Source organism: Heloderma suspectum, chromosome 2, assembly GCF_057233095.1.
Source record: "Heloderma suspectum isolate Gila_16-S chromosome 2, 16-S_ref, whole genome shotgun sequence".
Lineage (NCBI taxonomy): Eukaryota > Metazoa > Chordata > Lepidosauria > Squamata > Helodermatidae > Heloderma > Heloderma suspectum.
In genome coordinates this window covers 116089107-116105061 of record NC_139459.1, presented here as the reverse complement: position 1 = coordinate 116105061, position 15955 = coordinate 116089107, and the positions used below count along the sequence as shown (strand labels likewise).

General features: G+C 43.4%; 1 protein-coding gene across 6 annotated transcripts in view; it reads right to left on the bottom strand.

Moving 5' to 3' along the window:
• Window positions 1–483: 483 nt before the first annotated feature.
• The window catches only part of MTAP (methylthioadenosine phosphorylase), a 40549-nt gene continuing 25077 nt past the window's right edge, over window positions 484–15955 (bottom strand). For 2 of the 6 annotated variants that reach the window (XM_084834587.1, XM_084834590.1), the window contains 3 exons: window positions 4854–4955; window positions 4613–4735; window positions 484–2810 (listed from right to left, as the gene is read on the bottom strand). In XM_084834587.1, the coding sequence (XP_084690713.1) occupies window positions 2772–2810; window positions 4613–4735; window positions 4854–4955 (264 nt within the window). In that variant the 3' untranslated portion in view covers window positions 484–2771. Of the gene's footprint in view, window positions 2811–4612; window positions 4736–4853; window positions 4956–8961; window positions 10880–13113; window positions 13205–15955 lie in introns of those variants that run through there. The other 4 variants (XM_084834588.1, XM_084834589.1, XM_084834591.1 and 1 more) reach the window with 3 other exon arrangements.

The following is a 15955-nucleotide window of genomic DNA, read 5'->3' as shown; positions in this document are numbered from 1 at the left end:
ACGCAGCCCTCAACAGAAAAAAAAAACTTCCCCACCCAATGCCCCCTCCCAAATAAATAAATGAAAGAAAAACTCCCCAGAAATCAGAGCCATGCCAAAGCAGCAATAACTCCTCAATATATGTAAACCGAAGAATGTTTTCTGGGCCTAGGATAGACCATGTTGCATTCTTAAAGCTCTATCAGTAGGAAATGGGTGTGTTAAAACAACAACCAAAACGTTTGCAACCCAACAGTATTGCCAGTATTTAATTTGGTTTTTCAGTAACATATCTGTTCCCTGAAACTGAAAGTAACCACTGCCTGCTTTATTTGGGGGCACGTGGGGTGTGTCAATTTCCTTAATTTTATCCAACTCTGAGCTGACCAACATTAAAAACAGTTCAGTTTGAATTTCACCAAATAGCTTCTCTGCTTCCCAGAGTGACCTAGAGAATATGTAGGTCTCAATGCACCCTATGTTTCAAACAAGCGGGACACGCAAGAGGTTACATTTGGTTTTTATTTGAATGAAGCAGTGGCATGGCCTTTTCTTTAAAAGACCCATGTGGGCATTGAACATACACAGTAGAGAAATAAACCGCATGGATATATTTGTGCATATATTGCATACATTCATCGATAGTGTTCTAAAGAGTAAGAGTGAACCCAAGACGCAGTCTTTGAAGAAATAGCAGATCATTATCGGAACTACTCTTGGTGTTCGCAACACAGGACATCAGAATGAGGCTTGAGTGGTTTGGTGGGGTTCTGTCAGCAGAGGGCAATATTGTACCTGTGTAACCCAGATGGTTCCAGAGGCCAGCTTAGCCCTCACCCTCTCCCACAAATGCCACCAGTGGCTGACTGCCATTACTTCTTGTGTATGCTCAGTCATGGTCTGACTAGGGATGGGAGAAGCCACAATTTTCAAGCATGACTACATTCTCCAAAAATCACTTTGAATCTTATTTCAACTTGCTCCAATTTTTTAAACCTGGTTGTCGGGTCTTTCACATGGGAGAAAGGATGCATTTCTGTGCATGTTTTTCAAAAGTGCACACTATCCCCCATATTGACCGAAGCGTGGAAATGCATTTTTTTAAAATGTGCATTTCAAAGAGTGCATTCTTAAAAAATACGCATTTTTTGACCACAAGTGCAAATTCAGGAATTTGCAAACATTTCTTGAAAAAGCACACTCGTGCTCACATCTGCAAACAGGATATATTTGCATAATTTGTGAATAGAAACTAAACTCTCATACATCCCTAGGTCTAATCATTCATTTCCAGAAGCCATTTAGTGCCTCACAGCGAAACATTCGGAAACAGCCTCCCACCAGCGCAGAGTTCCGCTGCTTTTGCTGGGAGTAACCAGTGCATTGGAGATGGTTGCTGAATTGATATAAGGCAGCTTTCCCCAACATGGCATACTCCAGATGTAAGGGATTGCAATTCCCATCACTTCCAGTAAACATTCTGGATGGGAATGATGGGACTTGCAGCCCCACACATTCGGAGGGCACCAGGTTGGGGAAGGCTGGTATAAGGCACTAAAGGACATCTAGTTGAAGTGAACATGTGGTCCTTGAAGCATATGTAGGAAGCTCTGGCAGCCTCAAAGGCAGCATGCTGCTGGTAGGAGAGAGGCCTATACTAGAGTTTCTAATGGCCACTGTGTGAACAGAATGCTGGACTAGATGGACCCTTGGTCTGATCCAGCAGGGCTCTTCTTAAGTTCTAATGGAGTTGCTCCATGCCCTGCCCATCAGCATGTGTGTTTATGTAGGGAAATATGATTGCATCCTTGATGTTCTCCAAATTATTTATTTATTATTTTAAGAACGTATATACCACTTTCCCCCACAAAAAAACCCTCAAAGCAGATTATACAACCATTAAAAATACATACAATGAAATCAAATCCATATTGTGCATAAAACATCAAAAGATATTGTAAAAAGCACAAAAAATAATAATCCAAAATTAATAAAAAGAGCAACTCGTTAAACTCAAAAAACTAACAGTGAAGGCACAAAGGAAAACAGCCTTAACTTACTCATAATGAGAGGATGTTTTTTTTTCATATGAAGACCTTCCTAGCAGCCAACCTTTGGCCAAATATCTAAAATCAAATGTAGTGTTGGAGTTTCAAGAATCTTAACTAGGAAGGCATTCCAGATTTTTAAACAAACAAACAAACAAACAATCCTGTCTTAGAAGGCAACAGATTTTGTAATAAAAAAGTGAATATTTTTATGTAAAAGGAAATATAGAAATAATGTTCACTACCAAAGGTAACACCATTTATTTCAACAACTGTTTCTTTCCACTTCAAAAAAACTGGCACTGAAAGACCTATCAATGCAACAGATATACAAATTTCTGGCTTTTGGCTTTCTGTGGTGCCCCCCCGTCCCCGCCCTTTGGAGTAGTTAAAAGTGGATTGCTGTTGCCTTGACATCTTTAGGATGAGTGATGAGCTAATACTTGAACCAGAATTGTAGCCCTTGGTATCTTATTTTTCTCTCCTCATGTCAATAAAGCATGATTAGTATGTATTTGCTATGCAATTCCTATCCTGCAGAATGTCAGTTTTCACAATTGAGTAATTCCCAGCCAGGTGGTAATGTTCCATTCCTTAATGTCTATAAGACTGTATGCCAAAACAAGACTTATATTAGCAGACAAGAATGAAAGATGTTACGTGTTTTAACCGTCTTCTTTCAGGGTATTATCACATTCTCAAAAGATCCAACTTCTGGTTTGTCTTGGGTATCTTGCCATGCTTTTAGTGTTTTGGTAGTATAACGGACAACTGCACAGTATTCTGAAACACAAAATTCAGTACACAGAGGACACACTATGTTGACAAGTAATCCTTTAAAAACTTTTACAAGCTTTACAAAGTATTGTAAATTATGTACAGCTAACCTCCCTCTACATTTTACCCCCCTCCTCCAACCCCAAGTAAATGAGAAGTTGATTGGAACTATAAATTACTGAAAGATTACTAAATTACTAAAAGGAATATATAGTCCTGATCACGAAGATGGCATTTATTACCAACTATCTTTTTTCCTGAACAGATATGATTGCAGCCTTACTTAAGACCATTAATTCATTTCAGTAGAAGAGTCTCAGCTCCTAAGGATTTGGGCCTTAGATTTTGTTTTCTACATACTGGTGTTTGTGCTTTGCATCTGTATTGCTATGACCTTTAGCTAACACAATAAAACAAATGACTAAAGGAAAGAGATCCACTGAAGGCAAAAATATTTTCTCTTTAGAGGAGACTGTGGGCCAGTTTGCATGATTGAATAGCCCACCATGGTTTATTTAAGCCATGGTGGGCTGCAGTGCGTGCTGGCGGCCATTTTCAGTATTCAACATCTAGCTGTGGCTTGTTGTATTGTGTGAACCCGGGGACCATGGGTTATGCGAGGGTTAAACAACCTCTCGCATAACCCAACAAGAGACCATGGGTTATGTGAGGGTTTGCATGACATGATAAGCCACAGTCAAGCGCTGAATATTCAAAATGGCCACCAACACATGCTGCAGCCCACTGTGGCTTAACCATAACACAGTGGACTGTTTGATCATGTGAATCAGGTTCATGTGTTGGGATCTGGATCAGAAGAATTTCCTCCCATTCCGTGTGTGTGTGTGTGTATGTGAGAGAGAAAGAGAGAGAGAGAGAGAGAGAGAGAGAGAAGGGGAGTCTTAATATTCATCACACTTTCCATCCTCTATTTTTTTGTAGAAAAAGGGCAATTTAAGATTTACATACTTGACCAACTTACTTGTGAGGATGTTTAGAAACATGCCCCTTTGGGGTTCTCTGTCTTTGCATGCTTTATACCAGGGATAGGAAATATGCAACCCTCCAGAAGTTGTTGGATTGCAACTTCCATCACTGCTAGTCACCATAAGCAATGGTGAGGCACATTGGGAGTTGCAGTCCAACAACATCTGGAGGGCCAAAGGTCCCCCATCCTTGCCTTGCGCTATTCTAAGTTGCACATGCAAACATACCACAAATAAAGGTTCTTTAGACACATGCATAAACAAATGGGCACAGGGTGCATGGAATACTTCTCACCAGTTTTAAAAGTTACACTGGCTTCCTGTGCATTTCCAGAAGCCATTCAAGCGGCTGATGTTAACCTGTAAGCCTATGTGGCTTGAGACCAGAGTAATCTCAAGGACTGCCTGCCCTTGCGCCTCTTCCCATGCTCAACAATCATCTAGTGAGGTTCCCTCTCCTGCTGTAGGTATTACTACAGAAAAGAAGAGCAGGGCCTTATTTGCGGTAGCACCCTTGGCCTGTGAATGTCATGCCTGCTCATGAGTTCCAGGTACCAGGTAAAGAGTGTTCGATTTACCCAGACGTTTTAACTCAGCGTTTTCTGTTATCATTGTTGCCTTGAAATTCTGCTGCTTTTAGCGTGGGAGTTTTAGCGAGAGAGCTTTATTTTGATGCTGCATGGTTTTTAGTTTTGTTTTTATCTTGCTGTTCTTATTGAGTATAATCTTGCACACGTTTTATCTTCAGCAGCCTTGAAAATACTTTTTGAAGCACTAGAGTACAAATATATGAAATGAGGTAAAATAAAAATATCACATTACTTTCATGATCTGCAGGGTTTCTCCCCAATCCATGGACCCAATCTGAGGTATAGCAGTAAGCAGTAAACTAGTTGCTTTATTAGCATTTTCTTTCAACGTCTTTAACACCTTATCCACTGAAACCTGAAAATACAACAATGCAATCAACAGACTCTCAAATTTCATAATGATAGTTCTGATTTTAAAACAGTTTTTCTTGGACTAACAGGGACACTCAGGATGCAATCCTATACACACTTACCTGACAGTAAATCCCACTGAGTTCAGTGAGGCTGACTTCTAAGTAGGGATGTACAGACTGTGTAAAAGCTGCTCCGTCTGTGTTTTGTGGATTGTCAGGTGCCTTTTGTTCCATTGTCCGCCCACAGATGGATGCGAATTTTTTTGTTGTCGTGCGGAAAAATGCGCAAATAATTATGTAAGTATTTACATAAGTACTTACGTAAGTATTTACATAATTTACCCTAGTATGTAATATTTAGTGTATTGTCCCCCATTTCCTCAGCAGAAAATTATGTATTTTCCTACAAATGTACATGCGTAAATTTCGGGAAGGTAAAAAAATCATCTGAAAGTCCACAGACTCCATGAGGCCTGAGGGGGCCGCTCCGCAGCAAATTCTGCAGGTTGGATTCTTAGAAATCTGAGCTCATTTTAGTCTGTCTCGAATTTCTCCAGCATCCCTACGTCTAAGTAGACATGTTGTACTGTCACATACTATATAATTAACATTTAAACACAAGCGATCAGGCAAACGTTCTCTGGAGAGATGCAAAGAAGCATTCTTTATCACTAATCAGTAATCAGTGACTTCTAGAACCGTAGGATAAATATTCATCAAGCATCCACATCAGCCTCCCTCTAAGGGGCAAAGCTGCACGATGCATTAAATGCATAACTGCATTTCATATGACTGATGTCTAACACAAAATGGCCTCCGTGGGGAGACCTAAGCAGGATGGGGACTACGGCAAGTGGAGGAACCTTTTCTCCCTTTGCCATAGTTCCAATGAAAACCGTGAAGCATGTCAGGGAACGCATGCCAGCAGAGTCCAAAGCAAGCAGGGCCACACCCACACTTCCCCCTTCTCTCATACACACACTCATGCATGCATGTGCACCATTCCCCCCACCCTGATATGCCCTTCCCACACAAAACTTTAACCATCCTAAATCCTGTGGTTTCAATGCATTTGTTCCCAGCCTCCAGCCCAAATTGACAGCTATCCAGAAATCAACCCAAATCACCACCACCACCCCGCTTCCAGCAATGGCATTGCCCTTTTCAGGAATGTTCAAGATATTGCCCTTTTAAGAAGCACTTCCCCTTTATGAAAGCTCGCTCCTTTCCCCAGTGCCCCCCCATTCTCCCCTTCGGAAATGGAGAAAGCCCAAATCGGGCAGAAGGTGGGATGGCTGGGAGGCAGGGAAGCCCTCTACAAAGGACTGCTCAGTGGAACAGTGGGTGGAAGAAGCTGTGGAGGCAGAAGAATTACGCCCCTGGAGACTTATGGAATCCGATGGATTCCGGAATGCTCGGGGGACTTTCCGGCTGATAGGTCTGGTGCTTCGGTTGAGGCTCTGGTCTCACTATGGAATGGTGAGATGGGAAGGGCCATCAATACAATCACTCCCAAGCGCCCACTCCGGTGCTGTGGAGCTCGTAATTCACCTTGATTTACAGAAGATCTACGGGCAATGAAACAGGATGGATGACAGCTAGGGTGCAGGTGGCGCAGGTCTTGGAGCGAGCGTGATCGACGATTGGCAAAGACTCTTCGTTGTGCCTATTATGCGGCAGTGAGGATGGCAAAAAAATCTTACTATACATTTTTTATTTCATCCTCAAAATGTCACCCAGCAGAATTGCTCCGAGTGGTGAAGGGCCTGTTGAGATCTTGCTCAGGCTCAGGGAAACTGGGACAGGAACCCTCGGTTATCTGCCGTGATACATCTGCTAGGCACTTCGAGGAGAAAGTCGCTTGTATTCGCTCAGAACTTGACGCCACAGTTATCGCAGATTCTGGGGAGGTGTCCAGCGTTTCGCCTGGTTGTGTTTCCTGGGATCAGTTTCAGTTGTTACAGCCTGATGATGTGGACAAGATGCTTGGATCAGTCCAGCCCACCACATGTAAGCTTGACCTTTGCCCATCTTGGCTTATACAATCTAGCAGGGGTGGATTGGCTGGGTGGGTCCAGGAAGCGGTAAATGCTTCGCAATTGGGGGGGGGGGGTCCTGCTGCCTTGAAAGAGGCTGTAGTGTGCCCTCTCCTGAAGAGGCCCCCCTGGACCCAGAGGCGTGTGAGAACTATCGCCCCACTGCCAATGCCCCCTTTTTGGGCAAGGTGCTTGAGCATGTGGTGGCTGGGCAGCTTCAGACGTTCTTGGAGGAAACTGATTATCTGGACCCATTTCAGTCTGGTTTCAGGCCAGGGTACAGCATTGAAACAGCCTTGGTTGCTCTGAATGACGACCTACTCTGGGTGAAAGACAGGGGGAGTGCTACCTGTTGATCTTCCTGGATCTCTCAGCGGCTTTTGACACCATTGATCACGGTGTCTTACTGGATCAGCTCTGCAAGATGGGAGTCGGGGGCACTGTGCTACAGTGGTTCCGCTCCTACCTGCAGGGCCGATTCCAGAGAGTGGTATTGGGGGATTCCTGTTCTACCCCATGGCTTTTAAGCTGTGGAGTGCCACAGAGTTCTATTCTATCCCCCATGCTGTTCAACATCTATACGAAGCCGTTGGGAGAGGTCATTAGGAGTTTTGGGGTGGGGTGTCACCAGTATGCTGATGATACTCAGCTCTATTTCTCCTTGTCACTGGAGTTGGCTGAGGCGGTGAAGATGGTGGAACAGTACCTGGAGGCTATAATAGGCTGGATGAGGGCCAATAAACTGAAGCTAAATCCTGAGAAGACGGAAGCTCTGTGGATTGGTGGTTCCCAAGTCCAGGAACTGGGTAAGCGACCTGTCCTGGACGGGACTGCATTCCCCCCGAAGGAGCAGGTGTGTAGCTTGGGAGTACTCCTAGATCCATCCCTGCCACTGCAGCCCAAGGTGGACTCCGTGGCCCAGGGTAATTGGGGCCAGCTTTGGCTGATCCACCAGCTACAGCCTTTTGTGGACAGGGATAACCTAGCCACTGTAGTACATGCGCTAGTAACTTCCCGATTAGACTACTGAAATGAACTTTACGTGGGGCTGCCCTTGAAGACGACTCGGAAGTTGCAGCTAGTGCAAAATGCAGCAGCTAGACTGCTGACCGCAACACCTCATAAAAATTTTAAAACACCAGTTTTAAAGGAATTGCACTGGCTACCAATATGCTTCTGGTCGGAATTCAAGGTTTTGGTGATAACATTTAATGTCCTAAGTGGCTTGGGACCTGAGGGAGCGCTTCTCCCTGTATATGCCTGCCCCAGAACTGAGACCTGTTGGAGGGGCCCTCGTCTGTGTCCCACCAGTACGAGACATACACTATGGTGGGACATGGGAGAGGGCCTTCTCTGCTGTGGCACGCCGGTTGTGGAATGCACTCCCCTTGGAGGCCCGATTGGTGCAGACACTGGTCTTGTTTCAGCGCCAAGTAAAAACGTGGCTTTTTATCAAAGGCTTTGAGGGCTCAATGCATTCCCTAGCACATTGTTTTACCTGTTTTATTGTTTTAGAGTTTAACTGGTTTTAGCTTGTTTAATAGTTTAATATATTTTTAGGTGTTTAAATTATTTATTGTTCTATACTGTTTATATTGATTTTATCTGTATGCTGCCCTGAGATCTTAATGATATAGGGCGGGATAGAACTGTTATAAATAAATAAACAAACAAACAAACAAACAAACATGTACAATTCAGGATATGCTCAAATATGCATATTTGCCTTCCTGTCTGCAAATCTGACAAATGCCTATGCCCAGATAGAATTTTTTTTAAAGACCCTCCCTCTACATTGATAATTTCTTCAACAATGAAACTGGTATCAAGTAAGACATTCATCAGATGCCTTTGGGCATGTATTTCACATTATCTCACAGTTTCCACTGCCACAGCTATTTTCTGTGATGAATCAGCTGAACTGCAAAACTGGGCAAGTATGGAGTTATTCTTAAATCTCTTTCCTACAGAAAAGAGGAGTTTGATCACCCATTCTGGACCAAGCTTCACAATACTCTCAAATGACCTTTATGAGGAAACACAGATATATTATCTCTCCGTTACAACAGAGTTATTCTACAATCACTGACCTCAGAGGAATGAAGGGCATATAGCGCTTCAACTGAGAAAATAGCACACTTGTTGGGAAAGGCAAGCCTTAAAACATTTGGCGTTTGAACTCCAGAACTTTGAGAAACGTTTTTTTCTTCATATTTATTTAAAAATTAATAGCATTACTCAAAACAATATTACTGGCTTCCAATACTTCAATAGTAAAATTACTGAAGAAAAAAAATTAACCTTACAGTTACAGATATTACATACAGTTAAAGATTCCTATTTTAGGATCATCAACTATAGACACATTTTGAACATCTGCAGCATCTTTAGTGCCTATTTACTTCCCCCACAATAAATAAATAAATAAATCGACACATGGAACAAATCCAGCACATAGAATCAAAGTTGCTACATAATGCTGAAGTCAAACACCAGCAGACTGGGAATATATTTAAGGATCCCACTCCTCACCTTATTGATCTCCTCTATCACCTGCTATTGCATCATGCATCTGTCAAATGCAACATTTAACCCAAGTGATGGTTCATAATTTCTCCAGATACTTAAGGCCTCCTATATTTTTTATTAACTTACACAAGGGGTGGGCAACTTGTGGCCCTCCAGATGTTTTGGCCTATGCCTTCCATCAGCTCTGGCTAGCATAGCTAATTTTGAGGAATGATGGGAGTTGCAGTTGCCCTCCCCTGGCCTACATGAATACAGATTTCTTCAAGCAGCAGAGAGAAGACTCCACAACATCTCCGGGGCTTATAGTTGCGCTGTAGTATGGTTGTTCCCAGTTTAGGTTTTCCTTCTGCCATACTAAGTCTTCCTTTCCCCACCTGTGTCTTATCTCACCCCAGGAGATTCCTGCTTTTAAGCCTCCAAGGAAGGCTTAATTATTAACTCCCCAAGCAGCTAGCTATGGAGCACTTTAAAGCAATGACCTCTTTAGCTCTTCTGCAACCCCAGTCTACGTTTTACCCTTCCTTGCTACATCAAGAGCTTGACACATTTCCCTGAATCGAGCAGGGCGTTTGACTAGATAGCCTACAAGACCCCCTCCAGCTCTATGGAGCTGTTTACAGAACATGCTAGCCCACCCTCAGTGGCCGAGTGTGGGTTGTTTTGAACAGTGGATTGTTTGGTGAACTGTGGGTTCTGTTGTCTGAATGCAGAGCCTTGGCATTGAAATGGAAGCCTGAGCAAGAATCATCCTTATGCAGTGGGATGTTGAAATGCTGGGACATGACTTTAATGGGGAAACTTACAAAGCAAATTTGGGCTCAAAGTGCAGCACAGATACCTTCTAGACTATCCAGTTTCCACTTATTGAATATGCAGCAAAAATAAATTGGGCCCAATTCCTCCATCTACTCACAGCAACTTGTAGAAAAATTTATTGGAGTAAACGGATATGGTCCCCTACTCTGTTCTACAATGGGCTTGTGCGCACATTTCAATAAGCCATGCTGAGAATAAGGGGCTGTTCACACAACACACTAACCCACACTCAGTTGTTTTGAACTGTAGTTGTTTGTTGAATCATGGGTTCGCGTATTGTCTAAATGCAGCATGTTTTCCTCAGGGTGGGTTATCATGTTGTCTGAAAACAGCCAGGGTGCATGTTAACCATGCAGTGTGGCTTCTTAACCACCCTGAACAACCCAATAACAAACCATAGGTTCTCAAGGTAGCTTGTTCGATAAAGTAAGCCACACTGCATGGTTAACAAGCTACCCTGGCTGTGTTTAGACAACACGCTAACCCACAGTTCAACAAACATCCCATGGTTTAAAACAACCCACACTCAACCACTGAGTGTGGGTTAGCATGTTGTGTCAGCAGCCCATATGATTTGTTTTTCTTTTCCACAATGGACATCCAACTAAATCCATCGTGGCTGCTCTAGAATCTGCAGAATCCAGTGGTCTCTTGAGCTTAGCAGGGTTAAACCAACATTTCCGATTTCTTCCTTCCTAAATTTGATTCCTCTTTTCCTTCGTTCCTTAAGAGAGCCATTCATAATTCCTTCAGGAAATTCTCATCCTAATGCAAGCAAATGAATGGAAATGTTATTTTGAGCTATGCAATGGTTTACAGATGTACTGAGGGTGGTAGGAAGAAGTCACTGGGTGAATTATTTGCAGAAGCCTGAAAACATATTTTCATTTTAATAGGATTTTGCTTAAGAGACACTGGGGCTGTTTACACAACACACTAACCTACACTCAGTGGTTGAGTGTGGGTTGTTGTTGAACCGTAGATTAGCGTGTTGTCTGAACCCAAGACATTTTCCGCAGGGTGGCTTGTTAACCATGTAGTGTGGCTTGTTAACCACCCATCATCCCAACAACAAACTATGGGTTCTCAAGGTGGCTTGTTTGAGAAAAATAACCCATACTGCCTCGTTAACAAGCCACCTTGTGGAAAATGTGCTGGGTTCAGACAACACGCTAGGCCGCGGTTCAACAAACAACCCACAGTTCAACAACAACCAACACTCAGCCACTGAGGATGGGTTAGCAAGTTGTGTGAACCCAGTCACCGACTGGCAGCAGCAATCAGGAGACGTTGTGAACCGCCCAGAGTGCTTTGGCTATTGGACGGTAGAGAAATGTCATAAATAAACTTCCGTATGTACCTCTTTCTATTTCACTTTCCTTGCTTGTGCGTTTTTTTAATGTAATTTCTTCTTTTCACAGCATTTGAATTATAACTAAATATACATTGCCCTCATGACAGAAGCTCAAAAATGAAGCCCACTTTCCAGTAAACTTATTGCCTACCTGTTTCCCCTCTCACATCCATTCACAGTTGGTTAATTTTACCACTGGGGTAATGTTTTTGTACTCTATACCGCCAGTCCTTTACTGATAGTAGATTTACTTTTTTTTAGAGGCAAACCTCAGAAGGTGCTAAGCGTGGTTCATTTGTTTCAGGATCATTCCAATTTTTGGCCTAGCGCACTTTGAATGCATCATAGTCTTCAGAGGCGGTAGTCAGCTGCTGTGTCCTGAATAATGACTTTCTCTTTTAGGAGGATGCTTTATTTTATCCAAGCCTGAGCTATGGCAAGATTAATATCACTGTACAACTGCTTGCAATATGATGAATTTCGTTCCTGTGATATGACTCACTGTAGTTTATTTTTACATTTCTATGAACTCCTCCAAGCCATCTGCACAAATTATACCCATGGACACGTGCTATAATTGGATCTTGGACTTTCACATCTGGCCTAGTAGCTGAATAGCATTGGGCCAACAAGCACTTCTCTAGTGACTAAATTACTGAATTAAAAACCTCTTTCAGCCTGAGATCCATTTCAACGAAAGTTCTCTAGCGCTGCATTCCGCTGGTGGGTGGGGGCAAAGGGGCGGAGCAAAACAGCACATACAACAGCATATTTTAGTGTACTGCCAGTAACTAAGCTTTAGGAGAGGGAAAACTGTACAAAAGCTGTGAAATTACCCATGATCACTGACTGGGGATAGGGGAAGGGGAAGCACCTTTCAGAGGAAACCTGGAGCACTGGAATGGGACCCCGTGCCTGAGGTTCTGCCCTCAGTGCTTTGGGATGTTTAAAATACATTATTATATGTATTCCAGGGGAGGGCAACCACTTTGGGGCTGATAGCCAGATAACCCCCCACCCCACCCCACCCCCCAAACCAAGCTGGCAGGCCAGACAGCATTAAGAGGCCCTCGCTGAACTCCCTCCCCAGCCCGGCCAAGTGGGGCTACTCCTTCCTGCACCTCTTGCATCCTGATAAGGGCACGGGCAGCATAAGAAGGGACTTGGCTGGGGCTTATAGGAGCCAGCTCCTGCAAGCCCCGGCCGAGTGGTGTAGGGGAATCCCCGGCTGATCTCTGAGGGTGATAACGAAGATATTCCCCTTTGTGCCGCTTGCCCTCTGATGGAGGGTGAACGGTGGAAAGGGGAAGGTCCGAAGCCATTTTGGCCCGCTTGCACAGGCTGCCTGTATGCTTCCGAGCCCGATTCAAGGTGCTGGTTTTGACCTATAAACTGACCCATACACTACATTCAGCATCTAAGGCCTTGCTCCAGGTACCTCCTCTGAAGGAGGCTTGGAGGACGGCAACTAGGGAGAGGGGCTTCTCAGTGGTGGCCCTCCAATTCTGAAATGATCTCCCTGCCAAGGCCCGCCTGGCGCCAACATTGTTTTATTTTCGGTGCCAGGTTAAAACTGTCCTGTTCACTCAGGCATTTGGCAGCATATAATTAGTTTTTAATTAGGGCTGTGCATGGTCCCCCCAACCTGCTTTGGAGGCCAATTGGGAGCTTCAGATTCAACCCCGATCTGCTTCAGACCAATCTGGACCCAGTCCGACCTGCTTTGGACTCTGGATCTGAAATAAGATTTGGAAATCTAAATCATTCGGATTTTACATTTTCCCATTGACTTGCACTGGAAAACAGAAATGGCCATAACTTTTTTTAGTTTTTATGATACATACATGAAATCTGGAGGCCTGGTAGCTCCTATGGAGGTGACTGAACCTGCCAAATTTCAGACATTTATGTCCAGTGGTTTTTATGCTAGCCACAGGTAAAATTTGCTTGTTTCAAGAAAATCTGTCAAAGCAAAGGGCTATAATTTTTTGTGCTTCCACATAAGTGCATGGAAGTTAGGGATGTGGCAGCCCCTATGGAGTTGACTGAACCTGACAAAATCAGACAGTTAGGTCCAGTGGCTTTTCTGCTAGCCACAGGTAAAATTAGCTTTTTCAAGAAAATCTGTCAAAGCAAAGAGCTATAATTTTTTGTGCTGCCACATAAGTGCATGGAATTTAGGGACATGGCAGCCCCTATGGAGTTGACTGAACCTGACAAAATCAGACAGTTAGGTCCAGTGGCTTTTGTTCTAGTCGTGCATAAAGTTCCCTTTCCCCCAGAGCTAAAAAAAAAGTTAAAAAAACCTGTCAAGCCACACAGAGAATGAGAGAATTAGAGATCAGAAGGTGTTTAAGGTGACAACTAGGAGGTCACTATCCCTAATTTCTGGTGTAGGGTTTTTTGGAAGTGCAAAATAACCCCTTTCCCTAGTACTTTCCTTTTGTCTGTCCTGAAACTGCCACTATTCAGCTTCACTGGATGACCTGAGGCTCTTCTCATTAAGGGAAGAAAAGTATGTGTATTCTGTGTGGCGCTTTGCCCCACAGTATATATTGGACTGTGTATGTACTGCTTTATATGTATGTACTGCTGTGTATGTATTGATTTAGAATCAGACTAAAGAGAATAGGAAAGACCCACAGATCAGTTAGATATAAGCTCACTGATATTCCTCATGAATATGCAGAGGAGGTGAAGAATAGATTTAAGGGACTAGATTTAGTAGATAGGGTCCCGGAAGAACTATGGACAGAAGTTTGCAACATTGTTCAGGAGGCGGCAACAAAAAACGTCCCAAAGAAAAAGAAAACCAAGAAAGCAAGACGGCTGTCTGCTGAGACACTGGAAGCAGCCCAAGAAAGAAGGAAAGCAAAAGGCAACAGTGATAGGGGGAGATATGCCCAATTAAATGCAAAATTCCAGAGGTTAGCCAGAACAGATAAGGAATTATTTTGAAACAAGCAATACGCGGAAGCGGAAGAAGGTAATAGAATAGGAAGGACAAGAGACCTCTTCTAGAAAATTAGAAACATCGGAGGTAAATTCCAGGCAAAAATGGGTATGATCAAAAACAAAGATGGCAAGGACCTAACAGAAGCAGAAGAGATCAGGAAAAGGTGGCAAGAATATACAGAAGATCTGTATAGGAAGGATAATAATATCGGGGATAGATTTGACGGTGTGGTCAGTGAGCTAGAGCCAGACATCCTGAAGAGTGAGGTGGAATGGGCCTTAAGCAGCATTGCTAATAACAAGGTAGCAGGAGATGATGGTATCCCAGCTGAACTGTTTAAAATCTTGCAAGATGATGCTTTCAAGGTGATGCATGCCATATGCCAGCAAATTTGGAAAACACAAGAATGGCCAACAGATTGGAAAAGATCAACCTATATCCCCATACTAAAAAAGGGAAGCATCAAAGAATGTTCAAACTATCAAACAGTGGCACTTATTTCACATGCCAGTAAGGTAATGCTCAAGATCTTGCAAGGTGGACTCCAGCAATTCATGGAACGAGAATTGCCAGATGTACAAGCTGGGTTTAGAAAAGGCAGAGGAACTACAGACCAAATTGCCAATATCCGCTGGATAGTGGAGAAACCCAGGGAGTTTCAGAAAAACATCTATTTCTGTTTTATTGACTATTCTAAAGCCTTTGACTGTGTGGATCATCACAAACTGTGGCAAGTTCTTGGTGGTATGGGGATACCAAGTCATCTTGTCTGCCTCCTGAGGAATCTGTATAACGACCAAGTAGCAACAGTAAGAACAGACCACGGAACAACGGACTGGTTTAAGATTGGGAAAGGAGTAAGGCAGGGTTGTATACTCTCACCCTACCTATTCAATCCGTACGCAGAACACATCATGCAACGTGCTGGGCTTGATGAAGTCAAGGCTGGAGTTAAAATCGCTGGAAGAAACATTAACAATCTCAGATATGCAGATGATACCACTTTGATGGCTGAAAGCGAGGAGGAGCTGAGGAACCTCATGACGAAGGTGAATGAAGAAAGTGCAAAAGCTGGGTTGCGGTTCAACCTAAAAAACCCCAAGATTATGGCAACCAGCTTGATTGATAACTGGCAAATAGAGGGAGAAAACGTGGAGGCAGTGACAGACTTTGTCTTTCTAGGCGCAAAGATTACTGCAGGCGCTGACTGCAGCCAGGAAATCAGAAGTTTACTTCTTGGGAGGAGAGCAATGACAAATCTTGATAAAATAGTGAAGAGCAGAGACATCACACTGACAACAAAGGTCCACATAGTTCAAGCAATGGTATTCCCCGTAGTAACCTATGGCTGCGAGAGCTGGACCATAAGGAAGGCTGAGCGAAGGAAGATAAATGCTTTTGAACTGTGGTGCTGGAGGAAAATTCTGAGAGTGCCTTGGACTGCCAGAAGATCAAACCAGTCCATACTCCAGGAAATAAAGCCAGACTGCTCACTTGAGGGAATGATATTAAAGGCAAAACTGAAGTACTT